The 20,338-nt window shown below is 57.7% G+C and overlaps 1 protein-coding gene across 1 annotated transcript in view; it reads right to left on the minus strand.

Moving 5' to 3' along the window:
• Positions 1-9,829: 9,829 nt before the first annotated feature.
• LOC140396616 (inactive serine/threonine-protein kinase TEX14-like) overlaps positions 9,830-20,338 on the minus strand; it is a 255,190-nt gene continuing 244,681 nt past the window's right edge. The window contains exons 15-17 of the mRNA XM_072485410.1: positions 13,024-13,276; positions 11,738-11,883; positions 9,830-9,931 (exon numbers count right to left, since the gene is read on the minus strand). Of these exons, the coding sequence (XP_072341511.1) occupies positions 9,830-9,931; positions 11,738-11,883; positions 13,024-13,276 (501 nt within the window). The remainder of the gene's footprint in view (positions 9,932-11,737; positions 11,884-13,023; positions 13,277-20,338) is intronic.

Raw genomic sequence — 20,338 nt, forward strand, 5'->3', positions numbered from 1 at the left:
TTGAGGGGAGAGTGTGTGTGTTGAGGGAAGAGCGTGTGTGTTGAGGGGAGAGTGTGTGTGTTGAGGGACAGTGTGTGTTGAGGGGAGAGTGTGTGTGTTGAGGGGAGAGTGTGTGTGTTGACAGGAGAGTGTGTGTGTTGAGGGGAGAGTGTGTGTGTTGAGGGGACAGTGTGTGTGTTGAGGGGACAGTGTGTGTGTTCAGGGGACAGTGTGTGTGTTGATGGGAGAGTGTGTGTGTTGACAGGAGAGTGTGTGTGTTGAGGGGAGAGTGTGAGTGTTGAGGTACAGTGTGTGTGTTGAGGGGAGAGTGTGTGTGTTGACAGGAGAGTGTGTGTGTTGAGGGGAGAGTGTGTTTGTTGAGGGGAGAGTGTGTGTGTTGAGGGGACAGCGTGTGTGTTGAGGGGAGTGTGTGTGTTCAGGGACAGTGTGTGTGTTGAGGGGAGAGTGTGTGTGTTGAGAGGAGAGTGTGTGTGTTGAGGGGAGAGTGTGTGTGTTGAGGGAAGAGCGTGTGTGTTGAGGGGAATGTGTGTGTTGAGGGGAGTGTGTGTGTTGAGGGGAGAGTGGGTGTTGAGGGGAGAGTGTGTGTGTTGAGGGGAGAGTGTGTGTGTTGAGGGGAGAGTGTGAGTGTTGAGGGGAGAGTGTGTGTGTTGAGGGGAGAGTGTGGGTGTTGAGGGGAGAGTGTGTGTGTTGAGGGGAGAGTGTGTGTGTTCAGTGGAGAGCATGTGTGTTCAGGGGAGAGCGTGTGTGTTGAGGGGAGAGTGCGTGTGTTCAGTGGAGAGTGTGTGCGTTCAGGGGAGAGCGTGTGTGTTGAGGGGAGAGTGTGTGTGTTGAGGGGAGAGTGTCTTTGTTCAGGGGAGAGTGTGGGTGTTGAGGGGAGAGTGTGTGTGTTGAGGGGAGAGTGCGTGTGTTCAGTGGAGAGTGTGTGTGTTCAGGGGAGAGCGTGTGTGTTGAGGGGAGAGTGTGTGTGTTGAGGGACAGTGTGTGTGTTGAGGGGAGAGTGTGTGTGTTGAGGGGAGAGTGTGTTTGTTGAGGGGAGAGTGTGTGTGTTGAGGGGAGAGTGTGTGTGTTGAGGGACAGTGTGTGTGTTGAGGGGAGAGCGTGTGTGTTGAGGGGAGAGCGTGTGTGTTGAGGGGAATATGTGTGTTGAGGGGAGTGTGTGTGTTGAGGGGAGAGTGTGTGTTGAGGGGAGAGTGTGTGTGTTGAGGGGAGAGTGTGTGTTGAGGGGAGAGTGTGTGTGTTGAGGGGAGAGTGTGGGTGTTGAGGGGAGAGTGTGTGTGTTGAGGGGAGAGTGTGTGTGTTCAGTGGAGAGCGTGTGTGTTCAGGGGAGAGCGTGTGTGTTGAGGGGAGAGTGTGTGTGTTGACAGGAGAGTGTGTGTGTTGTGGGGAGAGTGTGTGTGTTGAGGGGAGAGTGTGTGTGTTGAGGGGAGAGTGTGAGTGTTGAGGTACAGTGTGTGTGTTGAGGGGAGAGTGTGTGTGTTGACAGGAGAGTGTGTGTGTTGAGGGGAGAGTGTGTGTGTTGAGGGGACAGTGTGTGTGTTGAGGGGACAGTGTGTGTGTTCAGGGGACAGTGTGTGTGTTGATGGGAGAGTGTGTGTGTTGACAGGAGAGTGTGTGTGTTGAGGGGAGTGTGTGTTTGTTGAGGGGAGAGTGTGTGTGTTCAGTGGAGAGCGTGTGTGTTCAGGGGAGAGCGTGTGTGTTGAGGGGAGAGTGTGTGTGTTGACAGGAGAGTGTGTGTGTTGAGGGGAGAGTGTGTGTGTTGAGGGGAGAGTGTGTGTGTTGAGGGGAGAGTGTGAGTGTTGAGGTACAGTGTGTGTGTTGAGGGGAGAGTGTGTGTGTTGACAGGAGAGTGTGTGTGTTGAGGGGAGAGTGTGTGTGTTGAGGGGACAGTGTGTGTGTTGAGGGGACAGTGTGTGTGTTGTCAGGAGAGTGTGTGTGTTGAGGGGAGAGTGTGTGTGTTGAGGGGACAGTGTGTGTGTTCAGGGGACAGTGTGTGTGTTGATGGGAGAGTGTGTGTGTTGACAGGAGAGTGTGTGTGTTGAGGGGAGAGTGTGAGTGTTGAGGTACAGTGTGTGTGTTGAGGGGCGAGTGTGTGTGTTGACAGGAGAGTGTGTGTGTTGAGGGGAGAGTGTGTGTGTTGAGGGGAGAGTGTGTGTGTTGAGGGGACAGCGTGTGTGTTGAGGGGAGTGTGTGTGTTGAGGGGACAGTGTGTGTTGAGGGGAGAGTGTGTGTGTTGAGGGGAGAGTGTGTGTGTTGACAGGAGAGTGTGTGTGTTGAGGGGAGAGTATGTGTGTTGAGGGGAGTGTGTGTTTGTTGAGGGGAGAGTGTGAGTGTTGAGGGGAGAGTGTGTGTTTTGACGGGAGAGTGTGTGTGTTGAGGGGAGAGTGTGTGTGTTGAGGGGAGAGTGTGTGTGTTGAGGGGAGAGTGTGTGTGTTGAGGGGAGAGTGTGAGTGTTGAGGGGAGTGTGTGTGTGTTGAGGGGAGAGTGTGTGTGTTGAGGGGAGTGTGTGTGTTGAGGGTACAGTGTGTGTGTTGAGGGGAGAGTGTGTGTGTTGACAGGAGAGTGTGTGTTGAGGGGAGAGTGTGTGTGTTGACAGGAGAGTGTGTGTGTTGAGGGGAGAGTGTGTGTGTTGAGGGGAGAGTGTGTGTGTTGACAGGAGAGTGTGTGTGTTGAGGGGAGAGTGTGTGTGTGTTGAGTGGAGAGTGTGTGTGTTGAGGGGTGAGTGTGAGTGTTGACAGGAGAGAGTGTGTGTTGAGGGGACACTTTGTGTGTTGAGGGGAGAGTGTGTGTGTTGACAGGAGAGTGTGTGTGTTGAGGGGAGAGTGTGAGTGTTGAGGGGAGAGTGTGTGTGTTGACAGGAGAGTGTGTGTGTTGAGGGGAGAGTGTGTGTGTTGAGGGGACAGTGTGTATGTTGAGGGGACAGTGTGTGTGTTCAGGGGACAGTGTGTGTGTTGACAGGAGAGTGTGTGTGTTGAGGGGAGAGTGTGAGTGTTGAGGTACAGTGTGTGTGTTGAGGGGAGAGTGTGTGTGTTGAGGGGAGAGTGTGTGTGTTGACAGGAGAGTGTGTGTGTTTAGGGGTGAGTGTGAGTGTTGAGGTACAGTGTGTGTGTTGAGTGGAGAGTGTGGGTGTTGAGGGGGGAGTGTGTGTGTTGACAGCAGAGTGTGTGTGTTGAGGGGAGAGTGTGTGTGCTGAGGGGAGAGTGTGTGTGTTGAAGGGAGAGTGTGTGTGTTGAGGGGAGAGTGTGTGTGTTGAAGGGAGAGTGTGTGTGTTGAGGGGTGAGTGTGTGTGTTGACAGGAGAGTGTGTGTGTTGAGGGGAGAGTGTGTGTATTGAGGGGTGAGTGTGAGTGTTGAGGTACGGTGTGTGTGTTGAGGGGAGAGTGTGTGTGTTGAGGGGAGAGTGTGTGTGTTGAGGGGAGAGTGTGAGTGTTGAGGGGAGTGTGTGTGTTGAGGGGAGAGTGTGTGTTGAGGGGCCAGTGTGTGTGTTGAGGGGAGAGTGTGTGTGTTGAGGGGAGAGTGTGTGTGTTGAGGGGAGTGTGTGTGTTGAGGGGAGAGTGTGTGTTGAGGGGAGAGTGTGTGTGTTGAGGGGAGAGTCTGGGTGTTGAGGGGAGAGTGTGTGTTGAGGGGAGAGTGTGTGTGTTCAGTGGAGAGTGTGTGTGTTCAGGGGAGAGCGTGTGTGTTGAGGGGAGAGCGTGTGTGTTGAGGGGAGAGTGTGTGTGTTGACAGGAGAGTGTGTGTGTTGAGGGGAGAGTGTGTGTGTTCAGGGACAGTGTGTGTGTTGAGGGGAGAGTGTGTGTGTTGAGAGGAGAGTGTGTGTGTTGAGGGGAGAGAGTGTGTGTTGAGGGAAGAGCGTGTGTGTTGAGGGGAGAGTGTGTGTGTTGAGGGACAGTGTGTGTGTTGAGGGGAGAGTGTGTGTGTTGAGGGGAGAGTGTGTGTGTTGAGGGACAGTGTGTGTTGAGGGGAGAGCGTGTGTGTTGAGGGGAGAGCGTGTGTGTTGAGGGGAATGTGTGTGTTGAGGGGAGTGTGTGTGTTGAGGGGAGAGTGGGTGTTGAGGGGAGAGTGTGTGTGTTGAGGGGAGAGTGTGTGTGTTGAGGGGAGAGTGTGTGTGTTGAGGGGAGAGTGTGTGTGTTGAGGGGAGACTGTGGGTGTTGAGGGGAGAGTGTGTGTGTTGAGGGGAGAGTGTGTGTGTTCAGTGGAGAGCATGTGTGTTCAGGGGAGAGCGTGTGTGTTGAGGGGAGAGTGTGTGTGTTGACAGGAGAGTGTGTGTGTTGAGGGGAGAGTGTGTGTGTTGAGGGGAGAGTGTGTGTGTTGAGGGGAGAGTGTGAGTGTTGAGGTACAGTGTGTGTGTTGAGGGGAGAGTGTGTGTGTTGACAGGAGAGTGTGTGTGTTGAGGGGAGAGTGTGTGTGTTGAGGGGACAGTGTGTATGTTGAGGGGACAGTGTGTGTGTTCAGGGGACAGTGTGTGTGTTGACAGGAGAGTGTGTGTGTTGAGGGGAGAGTGTGAGTGTTGAGGTACAGTGTGTGTGTTGAGGGGAGAGTGTGTGTGTTGACAGGAGAGTGTGTGTGTTGAGGGGACAGCGTGTGTGTTGAGGGGAGTGTGTGTGTTGAGGGGACAGTGTGTGTGTTGAGGGGAGAGTGTGTGTGTTGAGGGGAGAGTGTGTGTGTTGACAGGAGAGTGTGTGTGTTTAGGGGAGAGTGTGTGTGTTGAGGGGAGTGTGTGTTTGTTGAGGGGAGAGTGTGAGTGTTGAGGGGAGAGTGTGTGTGTTGAGGGGAGAGTGTGTGTGTTGAGGGGAGAGTGTGTGTGTTGAGGGGAGAGTGTGTGTGTTGAGGGGAGTGTGTGTGTTGAGGGGACAGTGTGTGTGTTGAGGGGAAAGTGTGTGTGTTGAGGGGAGAGTGTTTGTGTTGAGGGGAGAGTGTGTGTGTTGAGGGGACAGTGTGTGTGTTGAGGGGACAGTGTGTGTGTTGAGGGGAGAGTGTGTGTGTTGACCGGAGAGTGTGTGTTGAGGGGAGAGTGTGTGTGTTGACAGGAGAGTGTGTGTGTTGAGGGGAGAGTGTGTGTGTGTTGAGGGGAGAGTGTGTGTGTTGAGGGGTGAGTGTGTGTGTTGAGGGGTGAGTGTGAGTGTTGAGGTACAGTGTGTGTGTTGAGTGGAGAGTGTGGGTGTTGAGGGGAGAGTGTGTGTGTTCACAGGAGAGTGTGTGTGTTGAAGGGACAGTGTGTGTGTTGAGTGGAGAGTGTGGGTGTTGAGGGGAGAGTGTGTGGGTTGACAGGAGAGTGTGTGTGTTCAGGGGAGAGTGTGTGTGCTGAGGGGAGAGTGTGTGTGTTGAGGGGAGAGTATGTGTGTTGAGGGGAGAGTGTGTGTGTTGAAGGGAGAGTGTGTGTGTTGAGGGGAGAGTGTGTGTGTTGAAGGGAGAGTGTTTTTGTTGAGGGGTGAGTGTGTGTGTTGACAGGAGAGTGTGTGTGTTGAGGGGAGAGTGTGTGTGTTGAGGGGAGAGTGTGTGTGTTGAAGGGAGAGTGTGTGTGTTGAGGGGAGAGTGTGTGTGTTGAAGGGAGAGTGTGTGTGTTGAGGGGTGAGTGTGTGTGTTGACAGGAGAGTGTGTGTGTTGAGGGGAGAGTGTGTGTGTTGAGGGGAGTGTGTGTGTTGAGGGGAGTGTGTGTGTGTTGAGGGGAGAGTGTGTGTGTTGACAGGAGAGTGTGTGTGTTGAGGGGAGAGTGTGTGTGTTGAAGGGTGAGTGTGAGTGTTGAGGTACAGTGTGTGTGTTGAGGGGAGAATGTGTGTGTTGAGGGGAGAGTGTGTGTGTTGACGGGAGAGTGTGTGTGTTGAGGGGAGAGTGTTGTGTGTTGAGGGGAGAGTGTGTGTGTTGAAGGGAGAGTGTGTGTGTTGAGGGGAGAGTGTGTGTGTTGAGGGGAGAGTGTGTGTGTTGAGGGGAGAGTGTGTGTGTTGAGGGGAGAGTGTGTGTGTTGAGGGGAGAGTGTGTGTGTTGAGGGGAGAGTGTGTGTGTTGAGGGGAGAGTGTGTGTGTTGAGGGGAGAGTGTGTGTGTTGAGGGAGAGTGTGTGTGTTGAGGGGAGAGTGTGTGTGTTGAGGGAGAGTGTGTGTGTTGAGGGGAGAGTGTGTGTGTTGAGGGGAGAGTGTGTGTGTTGAGGGGAGAGTGTGTGTGTTGAGGGGAGAGTGTGTGTGTTGAGGGGAGAGTGTGTGTGTTGAGGGAGAGTGTGTGTGTTGAGGGGAGAGTGTGTGTGTTGAGGGGAGAGTGTGTGTGTTGAGGGAGAGTGTGTGTGTTGAGGGGAGAGTGTGTGTGTTGTTGAGGGAGAGTGTGTGTGTTGAGGGGAGAGTGTGTGTGTTGAAGGGAGAGTGTGTGTGTTGAGGGGAGAGTGTGTGTGTTGAGGGGAGAGTGTGTGTGTTGAGGGGAGAGTGTGTGTGTTGAGGGAGAGTGTGTGTGTTGAGGGGAGAGTGTGTGTGTTGAGGGAGAGTGTGTGTGTTGAGGGAGAGTGTGTGTGTTGAGGGAGAGTGTGTGTGTTGAGGGGAGAGTGTGTGTGTTGAGGGAGAGTGTGTGTGTTGAGGGGAGAGTGTGTGTGTTGAGGGGAGAGTGTGTGTGTTGAGGGGAGAGTGTGTGTGTTGAGGGACGAGTGTGTGTGTTGAGGGGAGAGTGTGTGTGTTGAGGGGAGAGTGTGTGTGTTGAGGGGAGAGTGTGTGTGTTGAGGGGAGAGTGTGTGTGTTGAGGGGAGAGTGTGTGTGTTGAGGGAGAGTGTGTGTGTTGAGGGGAGAGTGTGTGTGTTGAGGGGAGAGTGTGTGTGTTGAGGGGAGAGTGTGTGTGTTGAGGGAAGTGTGTGTGAGGGAGAGTGTGTGTGTTGAGGGGAGAGTGTGTGTGTTGAGGGGAGAGTGTGTGTGTTGAGGGGAGAGTGTGTGTGTTGAGGGGAGAGTGTGTGTGTTGAGGGGAGAGTGTGTGTGTTGAGGGGAGAGTGTGTGTGTTGAGGGGAGAGTGTGTGTGTTGAGGGAGAGTGTGTGTGTTGAGGGGAGAGTGTGTGTGTTGAGGGAGAGTGTGTGTTGAGGGGAGAGTGTGTGTGTTGAGGGGAGAGTGTGTGTGTTGAGGGGAGAGTGTGTGTGTTGAGGGGAGAGTGTGTGTGTTGAGAGAGAGTGTGTTGAGGGGAGAGTGTGTGTGTTGAGGGGAGAGTGTGTGTGTTGAGGGGAGAGTGTGTGTGTTGAGGGGAGAGTGTGTGTGTTGAGGGGAGAGTGTGTGTGTTGAGGGAGTGTGTGTGTTGAGGGGAGTGTGTGTGTTGAGGGAGAGTGTGTGTGTTGAGGGGAGAGTGTGTGTGTTGAGGGGAGTGTGTGTGTTGAGGGGAGGTGTGTGTGTTGAGGGGAGAGTGTGTGTGTTGAGGGGAGAGTGTGTGTGTTGAGGGAGTGGGTGTTGTGATGTGTGTGTTGAGGGAGAGTGTGTGTGTTGAGGGGAGAGTGTGTGTGTTGAGGGGAGAGTGTGTGTTGAGGGAGTGTGTGTGTTGAGGGGAGAGTGTGTGTGTTGAGGGGAGAGTGTGTGTGTTGAGGGAGAGTGTGTGTGTTGAGGGAAGTGTGTGTGTTGAGGGGAGAGTGTGTGTGTTGAGGGGAGAGTGTGTGTGTGGAGTGTGTGTGTGGGAGAGTGTGTGTGGGTGAGTGTGTGTGTGATGGGTGAGAGTGTGTTGAGGGGAGAGTGTGTGTGTGAGGGGGAGTGTGTGTGTGAGTGGGTGTGGGAGTGTGTGTTGGGGAGTGTGTGTGTTGAGGGTGAGTGTGTGTGAGGGGGTGGGGGGTGAGTGTGTGTGTGTGGGGGAGAGTGTGTGTGTTGAGGGGGAGTGTGTGTGTTGGGGGAGAGTGTGTGTGTTGAGGGGAGAGTGTGTGTGGTGAGTGGGGAGAGTGTGTGTGTTGTGGGAGAGTGTGTGTGTTGAGGGGAGAGTGTGTGTTGAGGGGAGAGTGTGTGTGTTGAGTGGGTGTGTGTGTGTGTGAGGGGAGAGTGTGTGTGTTGAGGGGAGAGTGTGTGTGTTGAGGGGAGAGTGCGTGTGTTGAGGGGGGAGTGCGTGTGTTGAGGGGAGAGTGTGTGTGTTGAGGGAGAGTGTGTGTGTTGAGGGGAGAGTGTGTGTGTTGAGGGGAGAGTGTGTGTGTTGAGGGGAGAGTGTGTGTTGAGGGGAGAGTGTGTGTGTTGAGGGGTGAGTGTGTGTTGAGGGGAGAGTGTGTGTGTTGAGGGGAGAGTGTGTGTGTTGAGGGGAGAGTGTGTGTGTTGAGGGGAGAGTGTGTGTGTTGAGGGGAGAGTGTGTATGTTGAGGGGAGAGTGTGTGTGTTGAGGGGAGAGTGTGTGTGTTGAGGGGAGAGTGTGTGTGTTGAGGGGAGAGTGTGTGTTGAGGGGAGAGTGTGTGTGTTGAGGGGAGAGTGTGTGTTGAGGGGAGAGTGTGTGTGTTGAGGGGAGAGTGTGTGTTGAGGGGAGAGTGTGTGTGTTCAGGGGAGAGTGTGTGTTGAGGGGAGAGTGTGTGTGTTCAGGGGAGAGTGTGTGTGTTGAGGGGAGAGTGTGTGTGTTGAGGGGACAGTGTGTGTGTTGAGGGGAGAGTGTGTGTGTTGAGGGGAGAGTGTGTGTGTTGAGGGGAGAGTGTGTGTGTTGAGGGGAGAGTGTGTGTTGAGGGGAGAGTGTGTGTGTTGAGGGGAGAGTGTGTGTTGAGGGGAGAGTGTGTGTGTTGAGGGGAGAGTGTGTGTGTTGAGGGGAGAGTGTGTGTGTTGAGGGGAGAGTGTGTGTTGAGGGGGGAGTGTGTGTGTGTTGAGGGGAGAGTGTGTGTTGAGGGGAGAGTGTGTGTGTTGAGGGGAGAGTGTGTGTTGAGGGGAGAGTGTGTGTGTTGAGGGGACAGTGTGTGTGTTGAGGGGAGAGTGTGTGTGTTGAGGGGAGAGTGTGTGTTGAGGGGAGAGTGTGTGTATTGACAGGAGAGTGTGTGTGTTGAGGGGAGAGTGTGTGTGTTGAGGGGAGAGTGTGTGTGTTGACGGGAGAGTGTGTGTATTGACAGGAGAGTGTGTGTGTTGAGGGGAGAGTGTGTGTGTTGAGGGGAGAGTGTGTGTGTTGAGGGGAGAGTGTGTGTGTTGACGGGAGAGTGTGTGTGTGTGACAGGAGAGTGTGTGTGTTGAGGGGAGAGTATGTGTGTTGACGGGAGAGTGTGTGTATTGACAGGAGAGTGTGTGTGTTGAGGGGAGAGTGCGTGTGTTGAGGGGAGAGTGTGTGTGTTGAGGGGAGAGTGTGTGTGTTGAGGGGAGAGTGCGTGTGTTGAGGGGAGAGTGTGTGTGTTGAGGGGAGAGTGTGTGTATTGACAGGAGAGTGTGTGTGTTGAGGGGAGAGTGTGTGTGTTGAGGGGAGAGTGTGTGTGTTGACGGGAGAGGTGTGTTGACAGGAGAGTGTGTGTGTTGAGGGGAGAGTGTGTGTGTTGACGGGAGAGTGTGTGTATTGACAGGAGAGTGTGTGTGTTGAGGGGAGAGTGCGTGTGTTGAGGGGAGAGTGTGTGTGTTGAGAGGAGAGTGTGTGTTGAGGGGGGAGAGTGTGTGTGTTGAGGGAGAGTGTGTGTGTTGAGGGGAGAGTGTGTGTTGAGGGGAGAGTGTGTGTGTTGAGGGGAGACTGTGTGTGTTGAGGGGAGAGTGTGTGTGTTGAGGGGAGAGTGTGTGTGTTGAGGGGAGAGTGTGTGTTGAGGGGAGAGTGTGTGTGTTGAGGGGAGAGTGTGTGTTGAGGGGAGAGTGTGTATGCTGGGGGTTAATGGCAGAATCCAGCCCCCTCACCGCACCTCTCCATTTGAGATGTCCCTCCCTCAGCCCAGCTGCCCCGCTCGCTAAGCAGACGAGCACACTCACGTTTTCAGTTGAGACTCTAAGCCGACGTCAGGGCCGGTGGATGACGCGATGCTGTGATGTTCCTGGGGATGACAGACAGTAAAGGCCCCAGCACTGCCCTGCAGATCACACACACAATGGTGAAAACAGCACCGACATTGGGAGAAACACCAGCCACTGTCTCAACTGTGCTGTCCATCACACAATGCAATTCGTTCACCTGCTGTGTGCCCGTGGGGGGGGACACCAGGGAGAGTCGGTGCCCGTGGGGGACCCGTACCCCGGGAAGAGTCGGTGCCCGTGGGGGGGACCCGTACCACGGGGAGAGTCGGTGCCCATGGGGGGGATCCATACCCCGGGGAGAGTCACTGCCTGTGGGGGACCCGTACCCCGGGGAGAGTCGGTGCCCCTGGGGGGGGACCGCGGGGAGAGTCGGTGCCCGTGGGGGGGGACCCCGGGGAGAGTCGGTGCCCGTGGGGGGGACCCCGGGGAGAGTCGGTGCCCGTGGGGGGACCCGTACCCTGGGGAGAGTCGGTGCCCGTGGTGGGGGACCCGTACCCCGGGGCGAGTCGGTGCCCGTGGGGGGGGACTCCGGGGAGAGACGGTGCCCGTGGGGGGGACCCCGGGGAGAGTCGCTGCCCGTAGGGGGGACCCCAGGGAGAGTCGGTGTCCGTGGGGGGGGGACCCGTACCCCGGGGAGACTAGGTGCCCGTGGGGGGGGGAACCTGTACCCCGGGGAGAGTCGATGCCCGTGGGGGGGACCTGTACCCCGGGGAGAGTCGGTGCCCATGGGGGGGACCCGTACCACGGGGAGAGTCGGTGCCCGTGGGGGGGACCTGTACCACGGGGAGAGTGGGTGCCCGTGGGGGGATCCGTACCCCGGGGAGAGTCGGTGCCCGTGGGGGGGACCCGTACCGTGGGGAGAGTCGGTGCCCGTGGTGGGGGACCCGTACCGTGGGGAGAGTCGGTGCCCGTGGTGGGGGACCCGTACCCCGGGGAGAGTCGGTGCCCGTGGGGGGACCCGTACCCCCGGGGAGAGTCGATGCCCGTGGGGGGGACCCGTACCCCGGGGAGAGTCGGTGCCCATGGAGGGGGGGGAACCTGTACCCCGGGGAGAGTCGGTGCCCCTGGGGGAGGACCCCGGGGAGAGTCGGTGCCCGTGGGGGGGGACCTGTACCCTGGGGAGAGTCGGTGCCCGTGGGGGGGATCCGTTACCCCGGGGAGAGTCGGTGCCCGTGAGGGGGGACCGGTACCCCGGGGAGAGTCGGTGCCCATGAGGGGGACCCGTACCCCGGGGAGAGTCGGTGCCCGTGGGGGGGAACCCGTACCCCGGGGAGAGTCGGTGCCCTTGGGGGGGACCCGTACCCCGGGGAGAGTCGGTGCCCGTGGGGGGACCCGTACCCCGGGGAGAGTCGGTGCCCGTGGGAGGGGACCCGTACCCCGGGCAGAGTAGGTGCCCGTGAGGGGGGCCCGTACCCCGGGGAGAGTCGGTACCCGTGGGGGGGACACGTACCACGGGGAGAGTAGGTGCCCGTGGGGGGACCCGTACCCCGGGGAGAGTCGGTGCCCGTGGGGGGGACCCGTACCCCGGGGAGAGTCGGTGCCCGTGAGGGGGACCCGTACCCTGGGGAGAGTCGGTGCCCGTGGGGGGGGGGACCCGTACCCCGGGGAGAGTCGGTGCCCGTGGGGGGAACCCATACCACGGGGAGAGTCGGTGCCCGTGGGGGGGACCCGTACCCCGGGGAGAGTCCATGTCCAACACAATCTCAGTTGAGACAGAGAAACTGGATGAATTTTAAACAATTCTTTGGCTTGATGCAGATCACATCTCGCAGTGTCCCCGAAGGTGAAGCTGGGTCACCTTGTTGACCCCTGTATGGTGTAGGTACACCCACAGGCACACCCGCTGTCAGGGAGTGATGTACCTGAATAATTCCCGGTTCCAGTGGATCAGTGCCTGAGCAGCTCAGGAACTCGGTGGTACCCGATGTCCGCTGCTCCGCCATCCCTGGCCCACAGGCTGAGCGATCAGACACGTCCTGGAGCAGCTGAGGTTTCATGTTGGACAGTCCTGTCAAACCGGAACAGCAATTTGTAACTTTACAACAGGGAGCTTCACTCTGTATCTAACCCGTGCTGTACCTGTCCTGGGAGTGTCTGATGTGGACAGTGTAGAGGGAGCTTTACTCTGTATCTAACCCCGTGCTGTACCTGTCCTGGGAGTGTTTGATGGGGACAGTGTCGAGGGAGCTTTGCTCAGTATCTAACCCCGTGCTGTACCTGTCCTGGATGTGTTTGATGGGGACAGTGTAGAGGGAGCTTTACTCTGTATCTAACCCCGTGCTGTACCTGTCCTGGGAGTGTCTGATGTGGACAGTGTAGAGGGAGCTTTGCTCAGTATCTAACCCCGTGCTGTACCTGTCCTGGGAGTGTTTGATGGGGACAGTGTCGAGGGAGCTTTGCTCAGTATCTAACCCCGTGCTGTACCTGTCCTGGGAGTGTTTGATGGGGACAGTGTGGAGGTAGCTTTACTCTGTATCTAACCCCGTGCTGTACCTGCCCTGGGAGTGTTTGATGGGGACAGTGTAGAGGGAGCTTTACTCTGTATCTAACCCCGTGCTGTACCTGTCCTGGGAGTGTTTGATGGGGGCAGTGTCGAGGGAGCTTTACTCTGTATCTAACCCCGTGCTGTACCTGTCCTGGGAGAGTTTGATGGGGACAGTGTCGAGGGAGCTTTGTTCTGTACCTAACCCCGTGCTGTACCTGTCCTGGGAGTGTTTGAAGGGGACAGCGTAGAGGGAGCTTTATTCTGTATCTAACCCCGTGCTGTACCTGTCCTGGGAGTGTTTGATGGGGTCAGTGTGGATGGAGCTTTACTCTGTATCTAACCCCGTGCTGTACCTGTCCTGGGAGAGTTTGATGGGGACAGTGTCGAGGGAGCTTTACTCTGTATCTAACCCCGTGCTGTACCTGTCCTGGGAGTGTTTGAAGGGGACAGCGTAGAGGGAGCTTTACTCTGTACCTAACCCCGTGCTGTACCTGTCCTGGGAGTGTTTGAAGGGGACAGCGTAGAGGGAGCTTTATTCTGTATCTAACCCCGTGCAGTACCTGTGCTGGAAGTGTTTGATGGTGTGCGAGTATTGGTGTGATGATGTGAGTCAGTCAGTCTCTGCTCCCTCGGTCTCTCAGTCCACTGCCATTCCCGTCGTACCTGCAGCTTTGTCCTTGTGTTGGTTTGTGACTCGCTGACACTGATGCTGTTCCGCTGCCTCCCAGTCGTGTGCTGTGAATTGCTCCAAGGTCTGGATGCTGTTGATGAAGCTTCTCTCCATGCGTTGCAGCGAGTTATTGGCCCACTCTAGAAGACTGGCTGACTCCTGAATGCTGCCGGAACAGGGCCGGAATGGAGCCTGTGGTCTTCGGCTCAAACCGCCGCCATGGGGAGCGGATGGGAAGGTGCTGGACTGCCGGGGTACAGAACACAAAGCCTGGGATTAATCCCCGAGAATCAGGACCCTCCCTCGCAAAACACCAACTCCCCCTCACTCTCCCAAAACACCAACTCCCCCTCACCCTCCCTAAACACCAACTCCCCCTCACCCTCCCTAAACACCAACTCCCCCTCACTCTCCCAAAACACCAACTCCCCCTCACCCTCCCTAAACACCAACTCCCCCTCACCCTCCCTAAACACCAACTCCCCCTCACCCTCCCTAAACACCAACTCCCCCTCACCCTCCCGAAACACCAACTCCCCCTCACCCTCCCTAAACACCAACTCCCCCTCACCCTCCCTAAACACCAACTCCCCCTCACCCTCCCTAAACACCAACTCCCCCTCACCCTCCCTAAACACCAACTCCCCCTCACCCTCCCAAAACACCAACTCCCCGTCACCCTCCCTCCCAAAACACCAACTCCCCCTCACTCTCCCAAAACACCAACTCCCCCTCACCCTCCCTAAACACCAACTCCCCCTCACCCTCCCTAAACACCAACTCCCCCTCACCCTCCCAAAACACCAACTCCCCCTCACCCTCCCTCCCAAAACACCAACTCCCCCTCACCCTCCCAAAACACCAACTCCCCTTCACCCTCCCTCCCTAAACACCAACTCCCCCTCACCCTCCCAAAACACCAACTCCCCCTCACCCTCCCTCCCAAAACACCAACTCCCCCTCACCCTCCCAAAACACCAACTCCCCCTCACCCTCCCTAAACACCAACTCCCCCTCACCCTCCCAAAACACCAACTCCCCCTCACCCTCCCTAAACACCAACTCCCCCTCACCCTCCCAAAACACCAACTCCCCCTCACCCTCCCGAAACACCAACTCCCCCTCACCCTCCCTAAACACCAACTCCCCCTCACCCACACTAAACACCAACTCCCCCCCACCCTCCCAAAACACCAACTCACCCTCACCCTCCCGAAACACCAACTCCCCCTCACCCTCCCTAAACACCAACTCCCCCTCACCCTCCCTCCCTAAACACCAACTCCCCCTCACCCTCCCAAAACACCAACTCCCCCTCACCCTCCCTAAACACCAACTCCCCCTCACCCTCCCTAAACACCAACTCCCCCTCACCCTCCCTAAACACCAACTCCCCCCCACCCTCCCAAAACACCAACTCACCCTCACCCTCCCGAAACACCAACTCCCCCTCACCCTCCCTAAACACCAACTCCCCCCCACCCTCCCAAAACACCAACTCACCCTCACCCTCCCGAAACACCAACTCCCCCCCACCCTCCCAAAACACCAACTCCCCCTCACCCTCCCGAAACACCAACTCCCCCTCACCCTCCCTAAACACCAACTCCCCCTCACCCTCCCTAAACACCAACTCCCCCTCACCCTCCCTCCCTAAACACCAACTCCCCCTCACCCTCCCTAAACACCAACTCCCCCTCACCCTCCCTAAACACCAACTCCCCCTCACCCTCCCTAAACACCAACTCCCCCTCACCCTCCCTAAACACCAACTCCCCCTCACCCTCCCTAAACACCAACTCCCCCTCACCCTCCCTAAACACCAACTCCCCCTCACCCTCCCAAAACACCAACTCCCCCTCACTCTCCCAAAACACCAACTCCCCCTCACGCTACCAAAACACCAACTCCCCCTCACCCTCCCTAAACACCAACTCCCCCTCACCCTCCCGAAACACCAACTCCCCCTCACCCTCCCGAAACACCAACTCCCCCTCACCCTCCCTAAACACCAACTCCCCCTCACCCTCCCTAAACACCAACTCCCCCTCACCCTCCCAAAACACCAACTCCCCCTCACCCTCCCTAAACACCAACTCCCCCTCACCCTCCCTAAACACCAACTCCCCCTCACCCTCCCTCCCTAAACACCAACTCCCCCTCACCCTCCCTAAACACCAACTCCCCCTCACCCTCCCTAAACACCAACTACCCCTCACCCTCCCTAAACACCAACTCCCCCCCCACCCTCCCTAAACACCAACTCCCCCTCACCCTCCCGAAACACCAACTACCCCTCACCCTCCCTAAACACCAACTCCCCCTCACCCTCCCTAAACACCAACTCCCCCTCACCGTCCCTAAACACCAACTCCCCCTCACCCTCCCTAAACACCAACTCCCCCTCACCCTCCCTAAACACCAACTCCCCCTCACCCTCCCGAAACACCAACTCCCCTCACCCTCCCGAAACACCAACTCCCCTCACCCTCCCGAAACACCAACTCCCCCTCACCCTCCCGAAACACCAACTCCCCCTCACCCTCCCTAAACACCAACTCCCCCTCACCGTCCCAAAACACCAACTCCCCCTCACCCTCCCTAAACACCAACTCCCCCTCACCCTCCCAAAACACCAACTCCCCCTCACCCTCCCTAAACACCAACTCCCCCTCACCCTCCCGAAACACTAACTCCCCCTCACCCTCCCTAAACACCAACTCCCCCTCACCCTCCCTAAACACCAACTCCCCCTCACGCTCCCTAAACACCAACTCCCCCTCACCCTCCCTAAACACCAACTCCCCCTCACCCTCCCTCCCTAAACACCAACTCCCCCTCACCCTCCCGAAACACCAACTCCCCTTCACCCTCCCGAAACACCAACTCCCCCTCACCCTCCCTAAACACCAACTCCCCCTCACCCTCCCTAAACACCAACTCCCCCTCACGCTCCCTAAACACCAACTCCCCCTCACCCTCCCTAAACACCAACTCCCCCTCACCCTCCCTCCCTAAACACCAACTCCCCCTCACCCTCCCTCCCTGAACACCAACTCCCCCTCACCCTCCCTCCCTAAACACCAACTCCCCCTCACCCTCCCTAAACACCAACTCCCCCTCACCCTCCCTCCCTAAACACCAACTCCCCCTCACCCTCCCTCCCTAAACACCAACTCCCCCTCACCCTCCCGAAACACCAACTCCCCCTCACCCTCCCTAAACACTAACTCCCCCTCACCCTCCCTAAACACCAACTCCCCCTCACCCTCCCTAAACACCAACTCCCCCTCACCCTCCCTAAACACCAACTCCCCCTCACCCTCCCTCCCTAAACACCAACTCCCCCTCACCCTCCCGAAACACCAACTCCCCCTCACCCTCCCTAAACACCAACTCCCCCTCACCCTCCCTAAACACCAACTCCCCCTCACTCTCCCAAAACACCAACTCCCCCTCACCCTCCCTCCCTAAACACCAACTACCCCTCACCCTCCCTAAACACCAACTCCCCCTCACCCTCCCTAAACACCAACTCCCCCTCACCGTCCCTAAACACCAACTCCCCCTCACCCTCCCAAAACACCAACTCCCCCTCACCCTCCCTAAACACCAACTCCCCCTCACCCTCCCTAAACACCAACTCCCCCTCACCCTCCCTCCCTAAACACCAACTCCCCCTCACCCTCCCTAAACACCAACTCCCCCTCACCCTCCCTAAACACCAACTACCCCTCACCCTCCCTAAACACCAACTCCCCCCCCACCCTCCCTAAACACCAACTCCCCCTCACCCTCCCGAAACACCAACTACCCCTCACCCTCCCTAAACACCAACTCCCCCTCACCCTCCCTAAACACCAACTCCCCCTCACCGTCCCTAAACACCAACTCCCCCTCACCCTCCCTAAACACCAACTCCCCCTCACCCTCCCTAAACACCAACTCCCCCTCACCCTCCCGAAACACCAACTCCCCTCACCCTCCCGAAACACCAACTCCCCTCACCCTCCCGAAACACCAACTCCCCCTCACCCTCCCGAAACACCAACTCCCCCTCACCCTCCCTAAACACCAACTCCCCCTCACCGTCCCAAAACACCAACTCCCCCTCACCCTCCCTAAACACCAACTCCCCCTCACCCTCCCAAAACACCAACTCCCCCTCACCCTCCCTAAACACCAACTCCCCCTCACCCTCCCGAAACACTAACTCCCCCTCACCCTCCCTAAACACCAACTCCCCCTCACCCTCCCTAAACACCAACTCCCCCTCACGCTCCCTAAACACCAACTCCCCCTCACCCTCCCTAAACACCAACTCCCCCTCACCCTCCCTCCCTAAACACCAACTCCCCCTCACCCTCCCGAAACACCAACTCCCCTTCACCCTCCCGAAACACCAACTCCCCCTCACCCTCCCTAAACACCAACTCCCCCTCACCCTCCCTAAACACCAACTCCCCCTCACGCTCCCTAAACACCAACTCCCCCTCACCCTCCCTAAACACCAACTCCCCCTCACCCTCCCTCCCTAAACACCAACTCCCCCTCACCCTCCCTCCCTGAACACCAACTCCCCCTCACCCTCCCTCCCTAAACACCAACTCCCCCTCACCCTCCCTAAACACCAACTCCCCCTCACCCTCCCTCCCTAAACACCAACTCCCCCTCACCCTCCCTCCCTAAACACCAACTCCCCCTCACCCTCCCGAAACACCAACTCCCCCTCACCCTCCCTAAACACTAACTCCCCCTCACCCTCCCTAAACACCAACTCCCCCTCACCCTCCCTAAACACCAACTCCCCCTCACCCTCCCTAAACACCAACTCCCCCTCACCCTCCCTCCCTAAACACCAACTCCCCCTCACCCTCCCGAAACACCAACTCCCCCTCACCCTCCCTAAACACCAACTCCCCCTCACCCTCCCTAAACACCAACTCCCCCTCACTCTCCCAAAACACCAACTCCCCCTCACCCTCCCTCCCTAAACACCAACTCCCCCTCACCCTCCCAAAACACCAACTCCCCCTCACCCTCCCTAAACACCAACTCCCCCTCACCCTCCCTAAACACCAACTCCCCCTCACCCTCCCTAAACACCAACTCCCCCCCACCCTCCCAAAACACCAACTCCCCCTCACCCTCCCTCCCAAAACACCAACTCCCCCTCACCCTCCCTAAACACCAACTCCCCCTCACCCTCCCTAAACACCAACTCCCCCTCACTCTCCCAAAACACCAACTCCCCCTCACCCTCCCTAAACACCAACTCCCCCTCACTCTCCCAAAACACCAACTCCCCCTCACCCTCCCTAAACACCAACTCCCCCTCACCCTCCCTAAACACCAACTCCCCCTCACCCTCCCTAAACACAAACTCCCCCTCACCCTCCCTCCCTAAACACCAACTCCCCCTCACACTCCCAAAACACCAACTCCCCCTCACCCTCCCTCCCAAAACACCAACTACCCCTCACCCTCCCAAAACACCAACTCCCCCTCACCCTCCCTCCCAAAACACCAACTCCCCCTCACCCTCCCTAAACACCAACTCCCCCTCACCCTCCCTAAACACCAACTCCCCCTCACTCTCCCAAAACACCAACTCCCCCTCACCCTCCCTAAACACCAACTCCCCCTCACTCTCCCAAAACACCAACTCCCCCTCACCCTCCCTAAACACCAACTCCCCCTCACCCTCCCTAAACACCACTCCCCCTCACCCTCCCTCCCTAAACACCAACTCCCCCTCACCCTCCCTAAACACCACTCCCCCTCACCATCCCTCCCAAAACACCAACTCCCCCTCACCCTCCCTAAACACCAACTCCCCCTCACCCTCCCTAAACACCAACTCCCCCTCACTCTCCCAAAACACCAACTCCCCCTCACCCTCCCTAAACACCAACTCCCCCTCACCCTCCCTAAACACCAACTCCCCCTCACCCTCCCTCCCTAAACACCAACTCCCCCTCACACTCCCAAAACACCAACTCCCCCTCACCCTCCCTCCCTAAACACCAACTCCCCCTCACCCTCCCTAAACACCAACTCCCCCTCACCCTCCCTAAACACCAACTCCCCCTCACCCTCCCTAAACACCAACTCCCCCTCACCCTCCCTAAACACCAACTCCCCCTCACCCTCCCTAAACACCAACTCCCCCTCACCCTCCCTAAACACCAACTCCCCCTCACCCTCCCTCCCAAAACACCAACTCCCCCTCACCCTCCCTAAACACCAACTCCCCCTCACCCTCCCAAAACACCAACTCCCCCTCACCCTCCCTAAACACCAACTCCCCCTCACCCTCCCTAAACACCAACTCCCCCTCACCCTCCCTCCCAAAACACCAACTCCCCCTCACCCTCCCTCCCAAAACACCAACTCCCCCTCACCCTCCCTAAACACCAACTCCCCCTCACCCTCCCTCCCTAAACACCAACTCCCCCTCACCCTCCCTAAACACCAACTCCCCCTCACCCTCCCTAAACACCAACTCCCCCTCACCCTCCCTCCCAAAACACCAACTCCCCCGACTCTCCCGAAACACCAACTCCCCCTCACCCTCCCTCCCAAAACACCAACTCCCCCTCACCCTCCCTCCCAAAACACCAACTCCCCCGACTCTCCCGAAACACCGACTCCCCCTCACCCTCCCTCCCTAAACACCAACTCCCCCTCACCCTCCCAAAACACCAACTCCCCCTCACCCTCCCTAAACACCAACTCCCCCTCACCCTCCCTCCCAAAACACCAACTCCCCCTCACCCTCCCAAAACACCAACTCCCCCTCACCCTCCCTAAACACCAACTCCCCCTCACCCTCCCTCCCAAAACACCAACTCCCCCTCACCCTCCCTAAACACCAACTCCCCCTCACCCTCCCTCCCTAAACACCAACTCCCCCGACTCTCCCGAAACACCAACTCCCCCTCACCCTCCCTAAACACCAACTCCCCCTCACCCTCCCTCCCAAAACACCAACTCCCCCTCACCCTCCCAAAACACCAACTCCCCCTCACCCTCCCTAAACACCAACTCCCCCTCACCCTCCCTAAACACCAACTCCCCCTCACCCTCCCTAAACACCAACTCCCCCCCACCCTCCCAAAACACCAACTCCCCCTCACCCTCCCTCCCAAAACACCAACTCCCCCTCACCCTCCCTAAACACCAACTCCCCCTCACCCTCCCTAAACACCAACTCCCCCTCACTCTCCCAAAACACCAACTCCCCCTCACCCTCCCTAAACACCAACTCCCCCTCACTCTCCCAAAACACCAACTCCCCCTCACCCT

The sequence above is a fragment of the Scyliorhinus torazame genome, chromosome 19, assembly GCF_047496885.1.
Source record: "Scyliorhinus torazame isolate Kashiwa2021f chromosome 19, sScyTor2.1, whole genome shotgun sequence".
Classification (NCBI taxonomy): domain Eukaryota; kingdom Metazoa; phylum Chordata; class Chondrichthyes; order Carcharhiniformes; family Scyliorhinidae; genus Scyliorhinus; species Scyliorhinus torazame.